The sequence below is a fragment of the Amblyraja radiata genome, chromosome 8, assembly GCF_010909765.2.
Source record: "Amblyraja radiata isolate CabotCenter1 chromosome 8, sAmbRad1.1.pri, whole genome shotgun sequence".
In the NCBI taxonomy this organism is placed as follows: Eukaryota; Metazoa; Chordata; class Chondrichthyes; order Rajiformes; family Rajidae; genus Amblyraja; species Amblyraja radiata.
Genome location: NC_045963.1, coordinates 37,619,583 through 37,635,299, shown reverse-complemented (window position 1 = coordinate 37,635,299; position 15,717 = coordinate 37,619,583). Strand labels below are relative to the sequence as shown.

Genomic DNA, 15,717 nt, shown 5'->3' with positions numbered 1-15,717 from the left:
CATTTGGACCCCTTGAGGTCCAAACGAAATGCCGTTTCTGCAGCCATACATTACAAACAAATAGACCCAAGACACAACATAATTTACATAAACATCCATCACATTGCTGTGATGGAAGGCCAAACAAACTTCTCTCCACTGCACTCTCCCCCCCGATGTCAGAGTCAAAGTCAAAGTCAAAGCCCCCGGCGGGCGATGGCGAATTGTCCCGTGGCCATTGAGCCACGCCGGGTAATGCAAGGTCGCACACCGGGTCTTGGTGTTAGAGCCCCCGGCGCGCGCTCGCAGCCCGCAGCCATTCCAAGCCGCGCGGGGCGGTGCTGTAAGGCCCCGCTCCAGGAGCTCTTCAACCCCGCAACTCGGGCGGGAGAAGTCGCCGTTGCGGAAGCCCCGAAAAGCGGTCTCCCTCCAGGGACCCGCGGGCTCCCGGTGTCACTGTCCGCCAAACCCGCAGTTGCAGCCACCGAATCTCCGGGGGTCGGGCCGCAACAGCGTCCACCACAGCTCCACCCGCTCTGGACTCGGCCAGCTCCGCGACGGTGAGGTGAGTAGTCGGCACGAGAGCCCCCGGTCTTCCTGTTGGAGGCCGCTCCTCGTTGCAGCCCCAACGACAACGGAGACCCGACAAAGAAAAGGTCGGGTCTCCCGTGCAGGGAGAGATTTAAAAGTTACCCCCAACCCCCCCACACCACCCCCACCCCCCCACACACATACCCCAACAAAAATAACAAAAACTACATAAAAACATAGACATAAAATAATAAAAACGCAGACGGACTGCAGAGGCCGCTGCTGACGAGAGCCGCGCCGCCTACCGGATGGTCGATGTGTACATGGTTGGGGCAGGGGCAGGGGCCTGTTCCTGTAGTGTTCTTTATGAGTATCTGCAGAATAAAATACAACATCGGATGACCAATATACAACCTAATTTATGTAATAACTAAAACAGTGCAAGTTATGTTCAATATTCATATATTTAAAATCTCTCAATGCTTATATTTTTCAGAAATATGAAAAGCCAAAATTTGTACAGTGTTTAGCGTTTTTGGAGAATGGAGACGTGCTAACTGGAGACTCTGGAGGAATTATGCTAATTTGGAATAGAACTACTGTGGAATCTACACAGGGGAAAGCACCCAAAGGTAATTGCAGTTTTTATTCAATCATAAAATGCAGTTTTTATGAAATCTCAAATTTAAATCAGTCCAAGTATAAGGCAAATTCCTTTCAAAGAAAGTCATGCATCATTAGCTTAATACTGAGAGTATGGCTGCTGTGGACTTTATCATTAAAAATGAAATTAATTGAAAGTTTTAAATACTATATTTTAATTGCAAATTATGTGTACAAGATCCTGACATAGAGGTGGGTTTCACCATCAAGATTTATTTCAATATATTTTGACAAGTTTTGAAATTATACAATTTTATCATCTTAGCGAGTTCAAAAACTGAGAGCTTGGAACATTTGTTCATAAACTCTTGGAAGTGACAGTGCAATTTAAAAAAAACTTGTTAATAAAACAAATGGACATATAGTAGCTCACTGGACACAAGGAACAGATGCTGGTTTACTCTGTTCTACTCTGGTGCATTTTTAAAATTTGTACATTAGACTGTTATTAAGATATATGGATACTGAATCATTGAATTTAGCAGCCTTTACTATTCTGTGTGCTTATTATTGCATAACATAGCAAATAAAATTGTAATTGTTTAGGGGTGTATCAGATCAGCAAGCAAATTAAAGCACATGATGGAAGTGTATTTACTCTCTGCCAAATGAGAAATGGAATGCTGCTAACAGGGGGCGGGAAAGATCGCAAAGTCATTTTGTGGGATCACTCCCTCGTTGCCGAAAGGGAAATTGAGGTAAATTATTTCTGTGCCTTAATGGAATTATGCAAACTGTTTTCAATTATATATTTTTTAACAATTGGTATTCTGCATGGATTTCTGTAAAAGATTTACAGGTTCTCCTTCAATTGGATGGGTAGTCAGATAAGATGTGTTGCCAAATAGCTTATATAGTCATAAAATTGTACAGCATGAAAAGGGCCTTTTGGCCCAATATCCATACTAGTGGGCACCCTTCCATATTAAGCCCATCTCCAAACATTTGGCCCATAGCCATCTACATCCAAGCGATTTAAATGCTCATCTAGCCATTGAAATGCTGTCAGTGAGCCAACTTCAACCACTTTCTCAGATATTACATTCCAGGTACTTAGCACTTTCTCGGTGAAGATCTCCCTCGTATCTCCTCTAAATCTCTTTCCCCTTTTCCGAAAGGTATGTCCAAGTGAAAAGTTGGATTGCAAGCATTATTTTGGATTGTAAGCACTATGAAGTACCAAATCTAAAAAGTAAATCTAAAAGGAACATAAGTAAGAGATTTTAAGGGAATTTAAGTTTGCAGGGACCTGGAAGTGTTGGGCACAGGTAGACCCAAAATGCTGGAGAAACTGCTTCCTGTCCCGGGCTGAGTTACTCCAGCATTTTGTGTCTATGTTAGATTCAAACCAGCATCTGCAGTTCTTTCCTACACACAGTATTGGGCACAAACCTTTTAAGGACTCTGATCAGGTTAACTGATTTATTACTACCACATGTGGAACCATGGGATTTATAAAGAAATACAAGATACATTCATTGGAAGATAGTGATGAATACTTCAGGGATTATTGAGAAAGCCTTTGCTGAAAGACCTTTCAGCCAGTTTTCCACAGCCTAGTGACCGTGATAACCTACTTTAAATGTGCTTCCCAATTCTGCAACTTATTTTCAGAGACTGATGAGGGCTGAAAGCTTATGGGAGCATCATTGCCTGAGGTTGACACAAAATCTTGATATCCAAGAAATGTATATGGTCTCTCTCTGGGAGTAATGTCATCAGACATATTACACTGGTTTATTAGAAATTCACAAGCACCAATACAAAGCAATAAATAGTAACAAATACCTCTTTAGCAATAAGAAGCTTTATTTTACATTTATTTTCCTCTGAGTCAGAGCGTTATATTTTATTTATGAGTGCACATAATTTTGGCCAATATCCCATGGAGAATTGGGGAGTACCAAATCTAAATCTATGGCACAGTATTCACTTTTTTTATATTAGGAAGGCTGACATTGAATGTACATCAGTCTTCTTCTATAATGTGAGAATTGATTTGTATCCGATTTAAAATGTTACTGTGTTTAATATTGAGTGTCAGTTGTAATTTTTTTTAAACTTGTGTTGGTTTAGGTTCCTGATCAGTTTGGAGCCATTCGAGCTGTAGCAGAAGGAAAAGGAGACCAGTTCCTAATTGGCACATCACGCAACTTCATTTTAAGGGGAACATTCAATGATGGTTTCCAGGTGGAAGTACAGGTGTGTGACACTCTTGTTTTCAGATGATCCCATTTAAGCAACCAACTACTTGTTTCATGTGAAGAAAGTCAAAATAATTTCTATTGAATTATTTTCCTACTGAATTTTGTTTAGAAATATCTAATGACACAAGATTCTCAAATTCTGCAACAGAACAGTTGTATATCAATATGTAATACCTGAAAATCTTATATCAGCATGTCAATATACCTGCAGGACGGGTTCATGATGAAATAAATCATTCAAAAAGTTTTTTTTTTTACAATTTGAATTTCTAATCAAGGGCAGTGGAGGCCAAGTCACTGGATCGATTTAAGAGAGAGTTAGATAGAGCTCTCGGGGCTAGTGGAGTCAAGGGATATGGGGAGAAGGCAGGCACGGATTATTGATTGGGAATGATCAGCCATGATCACAATGAATGGCGGTGCTGGCTCGAAGGGCCGAATGGCCTCCTCCTGCACCTATTTTCTACGTTTCTATGTAATCCTTGCCATGGCACTTAAAAGTAATTTAAGTAACTAAGATTGCACAATTGAATATATTAATTGCATTTTTAATTTCTGTTTTGCAAAATTCCTTAAAATTCCTTTAGTATCAATGATGCTTTATGAAGATGATTATTTAAATTGGAAATAGAACACATTTTCTGTCTTAAATTCTCTGAACAGTAAAGAATTTTAGATACAGAATTCTGACTAGCTTATTTTAGTGCTTTAAAATATTACTGAAGCCAGTGTTTTTAATTGTTGCAGGGTCATACAGATGAACTCTGGGGTCTAGCCACACATCCTTTCAAGGACCTTTTCCTGACCTGTGCCCAGGATCGACAGGTTTGCTTGTGGAACTCTGTGGATCACACCCTTGAATGGAGTAAAATCTTGGATGTAAATACATATGTATTTTATTTGTTTTTGTTAAAAGATAAGATGATTACTTGTTCAGTGAGTTACAGATCCAGAGATGCATTTTTTCCCAAACCAAGACCTTTAAAAATGTAATAATTTTACATCAATCAATAAATAGAGTATAGGTTATTACAGGTTAGGAGATAAAGTAGGAATTGTATATGGTGTGTGGAGGAACTGCAGATGCTGGTTTAAATACAAAATGCTGGAGTAACTCGGTGGAACAGGCAGCATCTATGGATAGAAGGAATGAGTAACGTTTTGGGTCGAGACCCTTCAAAGGAGTCGGTCTGAAGAAGGGTCTCTACCCAAAATGTCACCCATTCCTTCTATCCTGAGATGCTACCTGGTTACTGAGTTACTCCAGCATTTTGTGTCTATCTTTGGTTTAAACCAGCATCTGCAGTTCTTTCCCTCTCAGTCTGAAGAAGGGTCTCGACACGAAACGTCCCCAATTCCTTCTATCCAGAGATGCTGCCTGTCCCACTGAGTTACTTCAGCATTTTGTGTCTATCTTCAGTTTGAACCAGCAAATGCAGTTCCTTTCCACTCAGCCTGAAGAATGGTCTCGACCCGAAATGTCACCCGTTCCCTCAAACCAGAGATGCTGCCTGTCCCGCTGAGTTACTCCAGCTTTTTGTGCCTATCTTAGGAATTGTATATGGTGATAGGTGTCTACATAGTTAGGAAGAAGCTGAAAGTGATCTGGAGATTGATAGTGAACTATTGTACTCTTCTTATTCTTAGTCTGTTTTGAATATTACTTATACATATTTAATGATACAGAAGTTATAGCATGGCTACCAATTCTTCACTGCTCCTAGTATCCCATGTAAGAATTAACTTGCTATACCTAAACCCATGAACCTTTCTCTAGTTCATACCTGTCTCTTACCTGTTCATTTATTCACCCTCTATCCTACACCTTGTGTTCTCCACAACTCATTTCTGTGATTTCCCTGCTCCAGGCTTGACCTGTTCTCCATCACAACCAGATGAACCATTGGGACCAGATTAGCTGCAGATAGTCAGTAAACAAAAAGATGTTGACCTTAAAAACTGTAAAAGTAAATGGTAAAATGTAACGTCTTAGTGGCTTCCAGGTATTCATAATTTTAATTCTCTTAGTCAAAAGGTGAGAAGAACTATTTTGCTACGCTGATGTTCAAACAATTCACCATGATTCATTTACATGTTCGCAAATGCATGTCGAAGTTTCTTGACTTTAGTCATGGCAGTATTTATTGCTTTTTTCTTTTTGTTCTGATGAAGGTGATAGTAGAACTTCCTGAACAACAATGGGAACAGGAAAATGATGCTGCGGCCAAGACTTGATCAGCTTGCATTACAATGAGTGGCAGAGCAGGCTGAAGGAGCCAGTGGGCCTTTTCCTGCTCCTGTTCACATTCTGGTGCTGATGGTGTTAGGTTAAGAATTCCAGCATTTTATCCCAGTGATGATTGAGGAGTAGTCGTATAAGTTTTTAAGATTATACGATTTGAAGATAATGGCAATCCTTCGCCTTTAATGCACTTTCTCTTGACTGGAACAGCTAAAAAAACTTGATTGATAGGCAACATATTAAAATTTCCAAACATAAATGTCATTCCCTCTCTTTAGGAACCAGGTCATTGTGCTGAATTCCACCCGAGCGGTGTTGTGGTTGCTATCGGGACTCATTCGGGCAGGTAAGTCTGATGAAAAACATCTCATAAATCTCCTGGGTCTTCAACTATAAGAGTTTGAGGTAGTGTATAATGCTCTTTTACATTAAAGACTGACCTTTCTGTCCTGGGCCACCTCCATTGCCAGAGTGAGGCCACACACAAACTAGAGAAGCAGCTTCTCATATGGATAGCTTACAAACTAATGGTATGAAAATAAAATCCTCCATATTTGAGGTAAATAGCCTATAAAACCTCCACCCTCTGCCCTTTTGCCCTCCCCTTTTTGTACCTTAACTGCCCTCTTCTTTATGTCTCACTTGAACGTACACCCATTTCTCCCCTCCACCTTCCCTTCCATCTGTATGCCAGCCTTCACAACTCGCACATCTTCTAACCTTATCACACACCTTTTGCCTTTTCACCTCTGGCCTTTGTCGATCCATCTGCCTATCAAACCACCCACGCCCCTCTTCTATATCCATCAATTGCTTACCAGACTGTGTCATGTCCCTCCTCTTCCACTTTCCTCACCTTCCTCGCAACAACCACAATCACATAAGAAGGTTCCCAACCCAAAACATCACTTATCCATGTATTTCCACAGATGCTGCCACATCCACTGACTTACTCCAGCACTTTGTGTCTTTTTTGTTGCAAATCAGCATCTGCAGTTCCTTGTGGCTGCATGTCCCCACTTATTGACACTGTGCACTTTCTGTTTCAATCAGTCCAATGTTGTCAGCTGTGTTTTCAACTATCTAGCGTCTAAAGCCCTCTCCTTTAACCTTCATTTATAGTCGTATTTCTAATGACGCAGAAGGAGGCTGTTTGGCCCATAAATCTGTGTTACCTTTTGGGGCAATCATCTTTCCCTGCAACCCATGCCCTCTAACCAGCTGTTCTCCTCCATTCTGAACTCAACTTTCTGCCAACTCTGCCTTATGACATTCTGTGAAACTAACTCTTTTACGAGCTTTTGTTCACCAGCCAAAATTCTTCTTACATGGCTCAGAGTCAAATTTTGTTTGATAATTGTCCTATGAAGAGCCATGCAATTTTTTTTGCATTATATGAAAGATACATTTCATTGAAGAGTACCCACTCCAAGTCTAAAGGGATCTGACTGTGCATAGCATTTAGATATGTCCGCTCAACCCTCCGTTTGACTGTCTGTTGATTCTGGCAGCGAATAAGAGGTATAGGTCACAGAGAGGGTGACAAAATGTGAGAGATGTTTGTGAAATGGAGAGAGTATATTTGAGGGGTCTGGTAGAAATGCAAGGAGATTGTGATCAAGTGTTGGATGAAGAAGAGTAGAAGAAGTTAGACCTGTACGTAACTGAGTCTAGTCTCCCACGTTGCTCTACTCTTAAGCTACCCTTCATGATACACATGAACAAAACGGTTAAGAAATGCAAAGCAGTGTTCTAATACACTAATTCACTTTCTGGTTTTTTTTCCTCAGCAAGTGGAATGGAGAATATTTAGAAAGTAGCAGCAAATATGTGATGTTACCTTAATATGAATTATATGCTTAAATTACTGGTCTGGTCCACTCATTTTCTTCCAAAAAAATCTTTGCAGCATAGACAGGAATTCTGCAGGTGTGGGATGTGTACATGCCAGAAAGACCACACTCAACAGGGCTGGATTCAACGTCCTTGAGAGCAGTCTGAAGAAGGGTCTCAATCCGAAACATCACCTATTCCTTTTCTCCAGAGATGCTGCCTGACTTGCTGAGTTACTCCAGCATTTTGTGTCTATTCTTGAGAGCAGGTTTGCTAATGTCATTGGAGCTTGGCAAGAGGATGGGAGGCTGAGCATAGAGAGAAATGTGGAAATGGAAGGCAAAAGTGAGTTTTGAAGGCAGAGTAAATAAAGGTTAAAACATCGGCAACAAAATAGTCTGACTGTGCTCAATTGTGTGTATCTGAACACATGGAGTTCGGTGAAGAGAGTGCCAATGTGACAAAGACACAGATAGACATATGAAAGGATTTTAACTATAACTGAAACAAGACAAGAGTAGCAACTGACTATTCCTCGTAATAGTGTTTACAGATGAGATAGTGAGGGGCATGAAAAAGGGATTGGGACGGGAGTAGCAATTTTGTTTCAAGAAATGATCAAAGCTGATCAAAGGGGATAATATGTTCAGAGATCATTAAACAAAGCTGTATGGTTGAATTGAAAGCAAATTAGTTGAGTGGCACACTAAACATTACACTATAGACTTCCAAACACTCCAAGGGAGCTGCAAATTTATAGTTGAATCTTTGACTTACAGATGCCCAAGGGCAGTAATAGAGGTGGATGGTAGGGGGGGGGAGGGGTAATGCTCAGTTCCCCAAAAATTAGTTAGAATACATTGAATAATAACGTTTTAGAGGGCCTGGAATTTCTAAATTGCCTTCAGGAATTGCCTTTAATTGATGTAAATCACCAGTTCAGGTGAAATATTTCTCAGGCTATTTAACAAACAAGAGACTTAATTTTGGAGCTCTGAGAATCCTGCAACTGACCCTGATCATAGAAAAGGTGCTTGAAGACTGGATGATTGCCAATGTGCTGATTATAAACTGGATAATCTGGGTGGGTTACGGAGAAATCAATTAATTGCAGATCATTTAATTTAATTTCCGAGGTGGGCAAACAGTGGAATCAATTTTGAGGCTTCTTTCAGAAAAGATTAATCAGGACTATCAACGTGTATTTGTTAATGGAAGGCTATGTTTAACTGACTAGGTTGAATTATTTGAGGAGTTATCGTGTCAATTAATGAACATGGAACAGTACAGCACCTGAACAGCTCTTCCATGCCGAACATGATGCCAATTTAAACTAATATCCTCTGCCTGCTCGTGATCTATATCCCTCCATTCCCGGCATATCCCTGTATCTATCTAAAAGTCTATTAAATATTGTTATAGTATTTGCCTCCACCACCACATTACGTTCCAGGTATCCACCACTGTGTAAAAAAAAATCTTCCCATGCACATCCCTTTAAACTTTGTCTCTGACATTTCCACCCTGAATGTCTATGTTATTTATTCCTGAAATGATACATGGGTTAGAGAGTATTAGCTATAAAGAGAGGTTGTACAAACTTTGATTGTTTTCCATGAAGCTTTGGAGGTTGAGGGGAGACCTGCTGGAAGTTTATAAATTATGAGGGACATGGATAGGGTAGACGGTCAGAACGTTTTTCCCAGCATGGAAATGTTAAAGATCAGGGGAAAGACAAAATTGCTAGAAAAACTCAGCGGATGAGGCAGCATCTATGGAGCGAAGGAATAGGTGACCTTTCGGGTCGAGACCCTTCTTCAGACTAGTCTCGACCCGAAACGTCGCCTATTGCTTCACTCCATAGATGCTGCCTCACCCGCTAAGTTTCTCCAGCAATTTTGTCTACCTTTGATTTTTCCAGCATCTGCAGTTCTTTCTTAAACAAGATCAGGGGGCATAGCTTTAAGGTCAAAGGGAGAACGTTTGAGGGAGATGTGTGGAGCAAGTTTATTTACACAGCGATGGGTGCCTGAAATACACTGCCAGGAGTGGTCGTAGAAACAGATACAATAATGTTGTTTGAAAAGCTTTTAGATAGGCGCATAGATATGCAGGGAATGGAGGCATAGGCATCATGTGCAGGCAGACAAGATTAGTTTAACTTGGCAGCATGTTCAACAGAGACATCATGGGCTGAAGGGCCTGTTCATGTGCTGTACTGTTCTCTGTTCCATGCCTAGGGCCTCCCGGTGCTCCCAGTTGCAAGCAATGTAGTTCCCCTTCCCATTCCTCTACTGAACTTTCTGTCCATGGTCTTCTCCATTGCCACATGCAAATAGGATGAACAGCACCTCAAATTCCACACAGGTAGCCTGCAACCTAACGTCATGAACAATCTCCAATTTCAGGTAACACCCTCCTCCTTCTCATCTACTCAATGTCTCCACCGTCCCACGCACATACCTTTCTTTCTACTCCCCCTACCCCTGTTACTGTTTTCCCTCCTCCATTGATTTATCTTCCACCCCACTCTACTTCATTGCTTTCGATTCATTGCAACAAGGATGCTGCACTCCTGCCTAATGTGTGACCCCCATAACTAGACATGATACTCCACTTCTGCAAAATCAGTGTTTAATTAATTGGCTTCCTTGCTCTTGTGCTTTGTGCCTTTATTTATGAAGAGCATACTAATTGCGCTTTTTAATCCAATTTCCAATCTGCCCTGACAGATTAAACAAATAATGTAGATGTATCCTCAGATATAGTTTGAACCACAAGAGTTTTGGTTTTGAGTCCCATTAGATTCTTTGACAGCTGAAAAAACCTCTCTCAATTTGCCTCTTTTATCCATTTTGGTCCTTGGCTAAAATAAAACAAAGTGGCTCTGACAGAACATAATTGAGTAGCAGTGAGCAATTCATTGGTGAGTAAGAATCAATTAACAGCACTTGCTGATGATTTAGAGTAGACTTGATGGAAGAGGTGATGTTGGTGGTTTCAGGAATCCACCTCAGTGGAACAGCGCTGCTGCGTCACTGAGCCAGAGACGGGGTTTGATTTTGATCTCTGGTCCTGTCTGCGTGGAATTTGTATGTTCTCCCTGTGTCCATGTAGGTTTCCCTTGTGTGCTACACCTAACTAGCCACTGTGAATTGTCCCTTGTGTGAAGGTGAGTGGTAGAATCTGGCAAAAATTGGTCGGTTCGAAAGCCTTTTGACATTTGAGCAATTTTTCACTTTATTAGTGTATGTTCCAGTCTGGTAGTGCTGGGAAAAACATTATCCATTCTTGTTTTTTTACTTAGAGTCATAGAGCGTGGAAACAGGCTCTTCGGCCCAACTCGCCCACACCAGCCAACAATGTCCCAGCTACACTAGTCCCACTTGCCAGCACTTGGTCCATATCCCTCCAAACCTGTCCTATCCATGTACCTATCTGACTGTTTCTTAAACAATGGGATAGTCCCAGTCTCAATCAACTACGTCCTGTGGCAACTTGTTCCATACACCCACCACTCATTGTGAACTTATTTGAACCTTTCCACTAGGACAGAAAAGAAAGGCCAGTCAGTCTTTTCACAGAGAAAACTATTTGGAATATATTGATGAGTAAAATAGACAAACCGGTAATTACTAAATCGCATTTTAAACAAAAATCGATTTGTGAACAGAGTTTTGTCTCAACAGTCAAGAAATCCCAGAGAATTTCAAGCACAAAAGTTAGTGTGGTTATACTGTAGTAATTTTGTGGTTTGGCATTTGTGATTATGACAATATAGATTTAAAAATATCTGAATAATGATAAAACAGTGTGGTCTGGACAGAATACAAAAAATATTGAATAAAAGCTTGGCATTTTCTGAATTTGTGAAAAACTTAGTACAGATCAAAATAATAATTACATTTTTAAAAAGAGCTTATGATTATTGTACAATAATGGTTATTTTATTGATGGTCTAATCCATTGGACAAATGACAATGAAAATCAGAGGACTCATTTTGAAATATTTAACAATTAGCTTGAAATAAGTGAACTTATCATTTGAAGCAAGACTGATATGTTTAAGGTGCTAACGAGGTTATAAATAAATGGTAATGAAAGTAGGAAACACTGGCAATAATCAGCATCTGAAAGTCATAGTTCTGATGAAACATCCTTGGCCTTTCTCCTTCCACAGATGCTGCCTGACATGCTCAGTATGAATAACTGGCTAGTTATTTCAGATTTCCAAGATCTGCAGGATCTTGCTTTTGGATTACAAATATATGCTAATAGTCTCATACCTACGCTGAGCATGTCATACCGCATTAACTATGATTTAGTACTTTATCTCACACAACTGAGCAAGGAAAATCGTTCACAGAATTTTTAATGCAGCTCTGATTTGGAATGTTTATAGTATAACGATCTATTGATCCAGATGTCATCTGTTTAGAATATATTTTGTCTTTGATCTTTCTAAAAGGAGTCTGAAGAATTGCATTCCTAACATGACTAATGCCCAGCCGGACATTTCTAGAATGTTTGCAATATCTGTGGACTCATTCACTCTTCATGCTGTATTTTGATTTGTTTCTGTAAATTTTTAAAAGCTTTCTCAGAAGGGAGCAGTTAAGAAGATAAAGTTGAAGTTAGAACAATTGAATGATTGTTGCACATTAATCTGGAGCAAAGGAAAATGTTTATTGTGCATCGATGAAGTAATTACTGTCTTGTCCTATCAACGCATCCCATGTACAGAGTTTAAAACCTATACTCTAGCTCAAGGAAGTTTCATGGGACATGCAGCAGCAGAACAAATAACTATGTGCAAATTTGTGTTGCACTAAGTCCAACTAAAAGGCCCAAAAAGACACAAAGTGCTGGAGTAAGTCAGCAGGTTAGACAGTATCTCTGGCGAACATGGATAGGTGACGTTTCAGATCGAGACCCTTCTTCAGAAGCTATTCTTGAACCAGATGGTCACAGTTTTCAGATTCTTATACCTTCTTCCCGATGGTAGGAGTGAAATGAGAGAATGGCCAGTGTGGTGTGAGTCTTTGGTGATGCTGGCTGCCTTTGTGACGGTGCCTCCAAAAGATCTCTTTGATGGTGGGGAGGTTAGTGCCTGTAATGGACTGGTGGTGTCCACCACTTTTTGTAATCTTCATTCCTGCGCGTTCAAATTTCCGAACCAGGCCACGATGCAACCAGTCAATCTGGTCTCTACCTGTAGAATTTCAAGAGCGTTTTCATCAAACTTCCAAGGAAGTAGAGGTGGTGATTTTTTTTATGACTGCATGAATGTGCTGGACCCAGGACAGTTTTTCAGAGAAATGCATGCCCAGGAACTTGAAGTCGTTGACTGTCTTGAAGACAGGTTCATGGATCCTTGACTCTCCCCTAAAATCAACAGGTACACAAAATTGCTGGAGGAACTCAGCGGGTGCAGCAGCATCTATGGAGCGAAGGAAATAGGCGACGTTTCGGGCCGAAACCCTTCTTCAGACAAATCAACAATCAGCTTGCTGACATTGAGAGCAAGGGGACACTTCATTACCCATTACACATCCAACTACTGCTGTCATCAGTGAATGACAGAGACAGCAGGAGAATGGGTTGTCTGAAAAGGGAGAATTCAGTGTTTATGGCAATCGGCTGCAGATTACCTAAATAACATGATATTCCTTGAGTTAATATTTAGCCTCACTTCAATTTGGATTGAAGTAGGTGCATGTGAATCTCTGACATGCTTGCAGGGTTGTAGAGGAAAGAGCCTGGGGATGGGAAGGGAGAGGTGGAAAGAGATGAGGGAACCAGGGATTTGAGGAGAGGGTGGTCCCTGCGGAAAGCAGAAGGGGTCTGGAGGGGAGATGTGACTAGTCATGGGATAATGTGTCTGATGGAAATGTCAAAGAATGATGTGCTAGATTCAGAGGCTGATGGGCTGAAGGGTAACGACCAAGGGAAATCTTTTTTTATTCTGTCTGGGGGGAGGATTGCCTGAGCTTTTTTTGTGCTTTTATTTCTTTATTATCTGTTCTGAATAATATCTTGGAAACTTAGATCAAACCTCGGTTTAACAATTTAAATTCCTGAAAAAAAGCTATTTTAGTTTGTGTTAGCACTCCATGTAAGGTAACTCTGAAAGTTCATGTATCCGTCTGGTGAATCTGTGCCGCGTTCTCTCGAAATCTGTAATCAAATCAAGTTGAGTTTATTTTCAAGTACAGTGAGGTATAGGTACAGTGAAAATGTTGTTTGCAGGAGCATCGCAGGCACATTGGCTCAGACAACAAACAAGAAAAAAATTACACATCAATTATATTTAGAATTCTGCCAGACAGTGAAAAGAGAAATATTGCAAACAAAAACAAGTCATTAGTGCAAAAAACACAACAAGAAGTGCATGGTAGTGCATGAGGTGGTGCACGGAGTTCTGGTGCCAAGATAGGATTAGGATTTTGCAGGTCGGTTCAAGAACCTGATAGTTATAGTAATGTAGCTCTCCTGATCCTGGTGTTGCCCTGAGCAACTCTTTCAGAGATGTTCTGTGACTGAGATGATTACCTTTGTGCTACATATGATTCTAACCAGCAAAGGGTTTTTCTATTGACTCCAGTTTAGCCAGGGCTTGTCTCTTAGTTCCTAATATTTCCCAAACAACATTTCTTACCTACTCTTTCTTTATTGTTAGTAGAGTTGTACAATGTGGAAATAGGGTATTTAGCCCAACTTGTCCATACCAATCAGAATGCCTACCTGACCTGGTCCCATTTGCCTGCGTTTGGCCCATATTCCTCAAAGCCTTTCCTATCCATGTACCTGTCTAATGTCTTTTAAATAATGGAATTTATCTCCTACCTTTAGAGGTTCCCCTGGCAGCTCGTTCCATATACACACCACCTTCTTTATAAAAAGTTTCACTATATCCCTTTTAAATTTTTCCTCTATTTTCTTAAACAAATGCCTTCTAGTTTTTGGTTCCCCTATCATGGCAAAAATACTTTGGTTATTTACCCCTGCCCCTCATGATTTCATATATCAGCATAAGGTTACCCCTCAGCCTCCTCCAGGGAAAGAGTGGCAGGGGTCTATCCAGCCTCTCATTGCTCAAACTCTCCAGACTCGGTAACATCCTGTTCCAATCGTGGTCCCTATTATTTAGGTCATCTTTCCCCAATTGTTTTGGGCTGTCTTTCAGTGACAGTTTGGGGACAATATATTATTTCAGAGTCTTTGTCTCTCTTTGTCAAGAGATTCTTTTTGAATGTCCTAATTATTAAATCACTTACATTTGACACAGACTAACACATTCTTCCACCTCTACCTCTGCACTCCTTCAGCTAATTAAAGATGTACCTCTCTAAGTGATCAAGATGTGGGTAAGCTACCTAGTTACTCTTTCCCCTCCTTTGAGTTGTACTACCTCCAACTCTCACCTCAGTTCAATGCCTTTGAGGAAGAAACAGCTACCGCATAGATGTTTACTTGGGCAGTCTTACAAACCATTGGGAAATGTTTCCAGCCATCCAATTTTCAGACACTGCTTTTATTCTTTCCTTTTTCAAATAAAGATTGAGATTTACATAATCAGAGCCAAGAAAAGCACTGAAATCTGTTACACCAATGCAGACCTTCTCAATACAATCAGTGGGAAAGTAAGGAATGTCAAAATTATGCTTACATGCAGCTGGCCAATGTAATGAATCACTCATTATAAAACATTTTTGGGCTTGTACCCAGTTGTGCGTAGGATACACAAGAAAACATTTTCTTTTAACAGCTAAAACATTGCCATTTTTCTCCACCTTTAAACAATGGCTAAATGATTGCGAGTAAATCAAGGGGGGAAATGTAATTAACCAAGCAAAATATTTTCAGTTAATGTATTGAAAAAAAACTTGAGATAAATGTGATGAATGTAAATGATCTACACAGAGTATTTTTTTTTTAAATATCCATTTTATTGTGTGATTAGGTGGTTTGTTCTGGATGCCGAGACAAAAGACCTAGTTTCAATACACACGGATGGAAATGAACAACTATCGGTAATGCGGTATTCTCCAGGTAACTTGTTTTGCTTTTAAATCCGGTCATTGTAAAACACTGTTAAAGGCACAATGCTGCGAACAATTAGAAAGGTGGCTAGTATAATTGAAAAGAATACAGTCAAGTCCTGATGTAGCATCTCAAACCAAGACTTCAATCATAGCTCTGCCTCCACAGATGCTGCCTAACCCACTAAGTTCTTCCAGCAGTTTGTTTATTCAATGTTCA

General features: G+C 40.3%; 1 protein-coding gene across 8 annotated transcripts in view; it reads left to right on the top strand.

Annotated features, from left to right (window-relative positions):
• The window catches only part of eml4 (EMAP like 4), a 180,010-nt gene that overhangs the window by 138,602 nt on the left and 25,691 nt on the right, over nucleotides 1-15,717 (top strand). For all 8 annotated transcript variants that reach the window (XM_033025567.1, XM_033025564.1, XM_033025566.1 and 5 more), the window contains 6 exons: nucleotides 1,007-1,142; nucleotides 1,720-1,871; nucleotides 3,250-3,375; nucleotides 4,128-4,259; nucleotides 5,901-5,968; nucleotides 15,419-15,507. In XM_033025567.1, coding sequence (XP_032881458.1) covers nucleotides 1,007-1,142; nucleotides 1,720-1,871; nucleotides 3,250-3,375; nucleotides 4,128-4,259; nucleotides 5,901-5,968; nucleotides 15,419-15,507 — 703 coding nt within the window. The remainder of the gene's footprint in view (nucleotides 1-1,006; nucleotides 1,143-1,719; nucleotides 1,872-3,249; nucleotides 3,376-4,127; nucleotides 4,260-5,900; nucleotides 5,969-15,418; nucleotides 15,508-15,717) is intronic.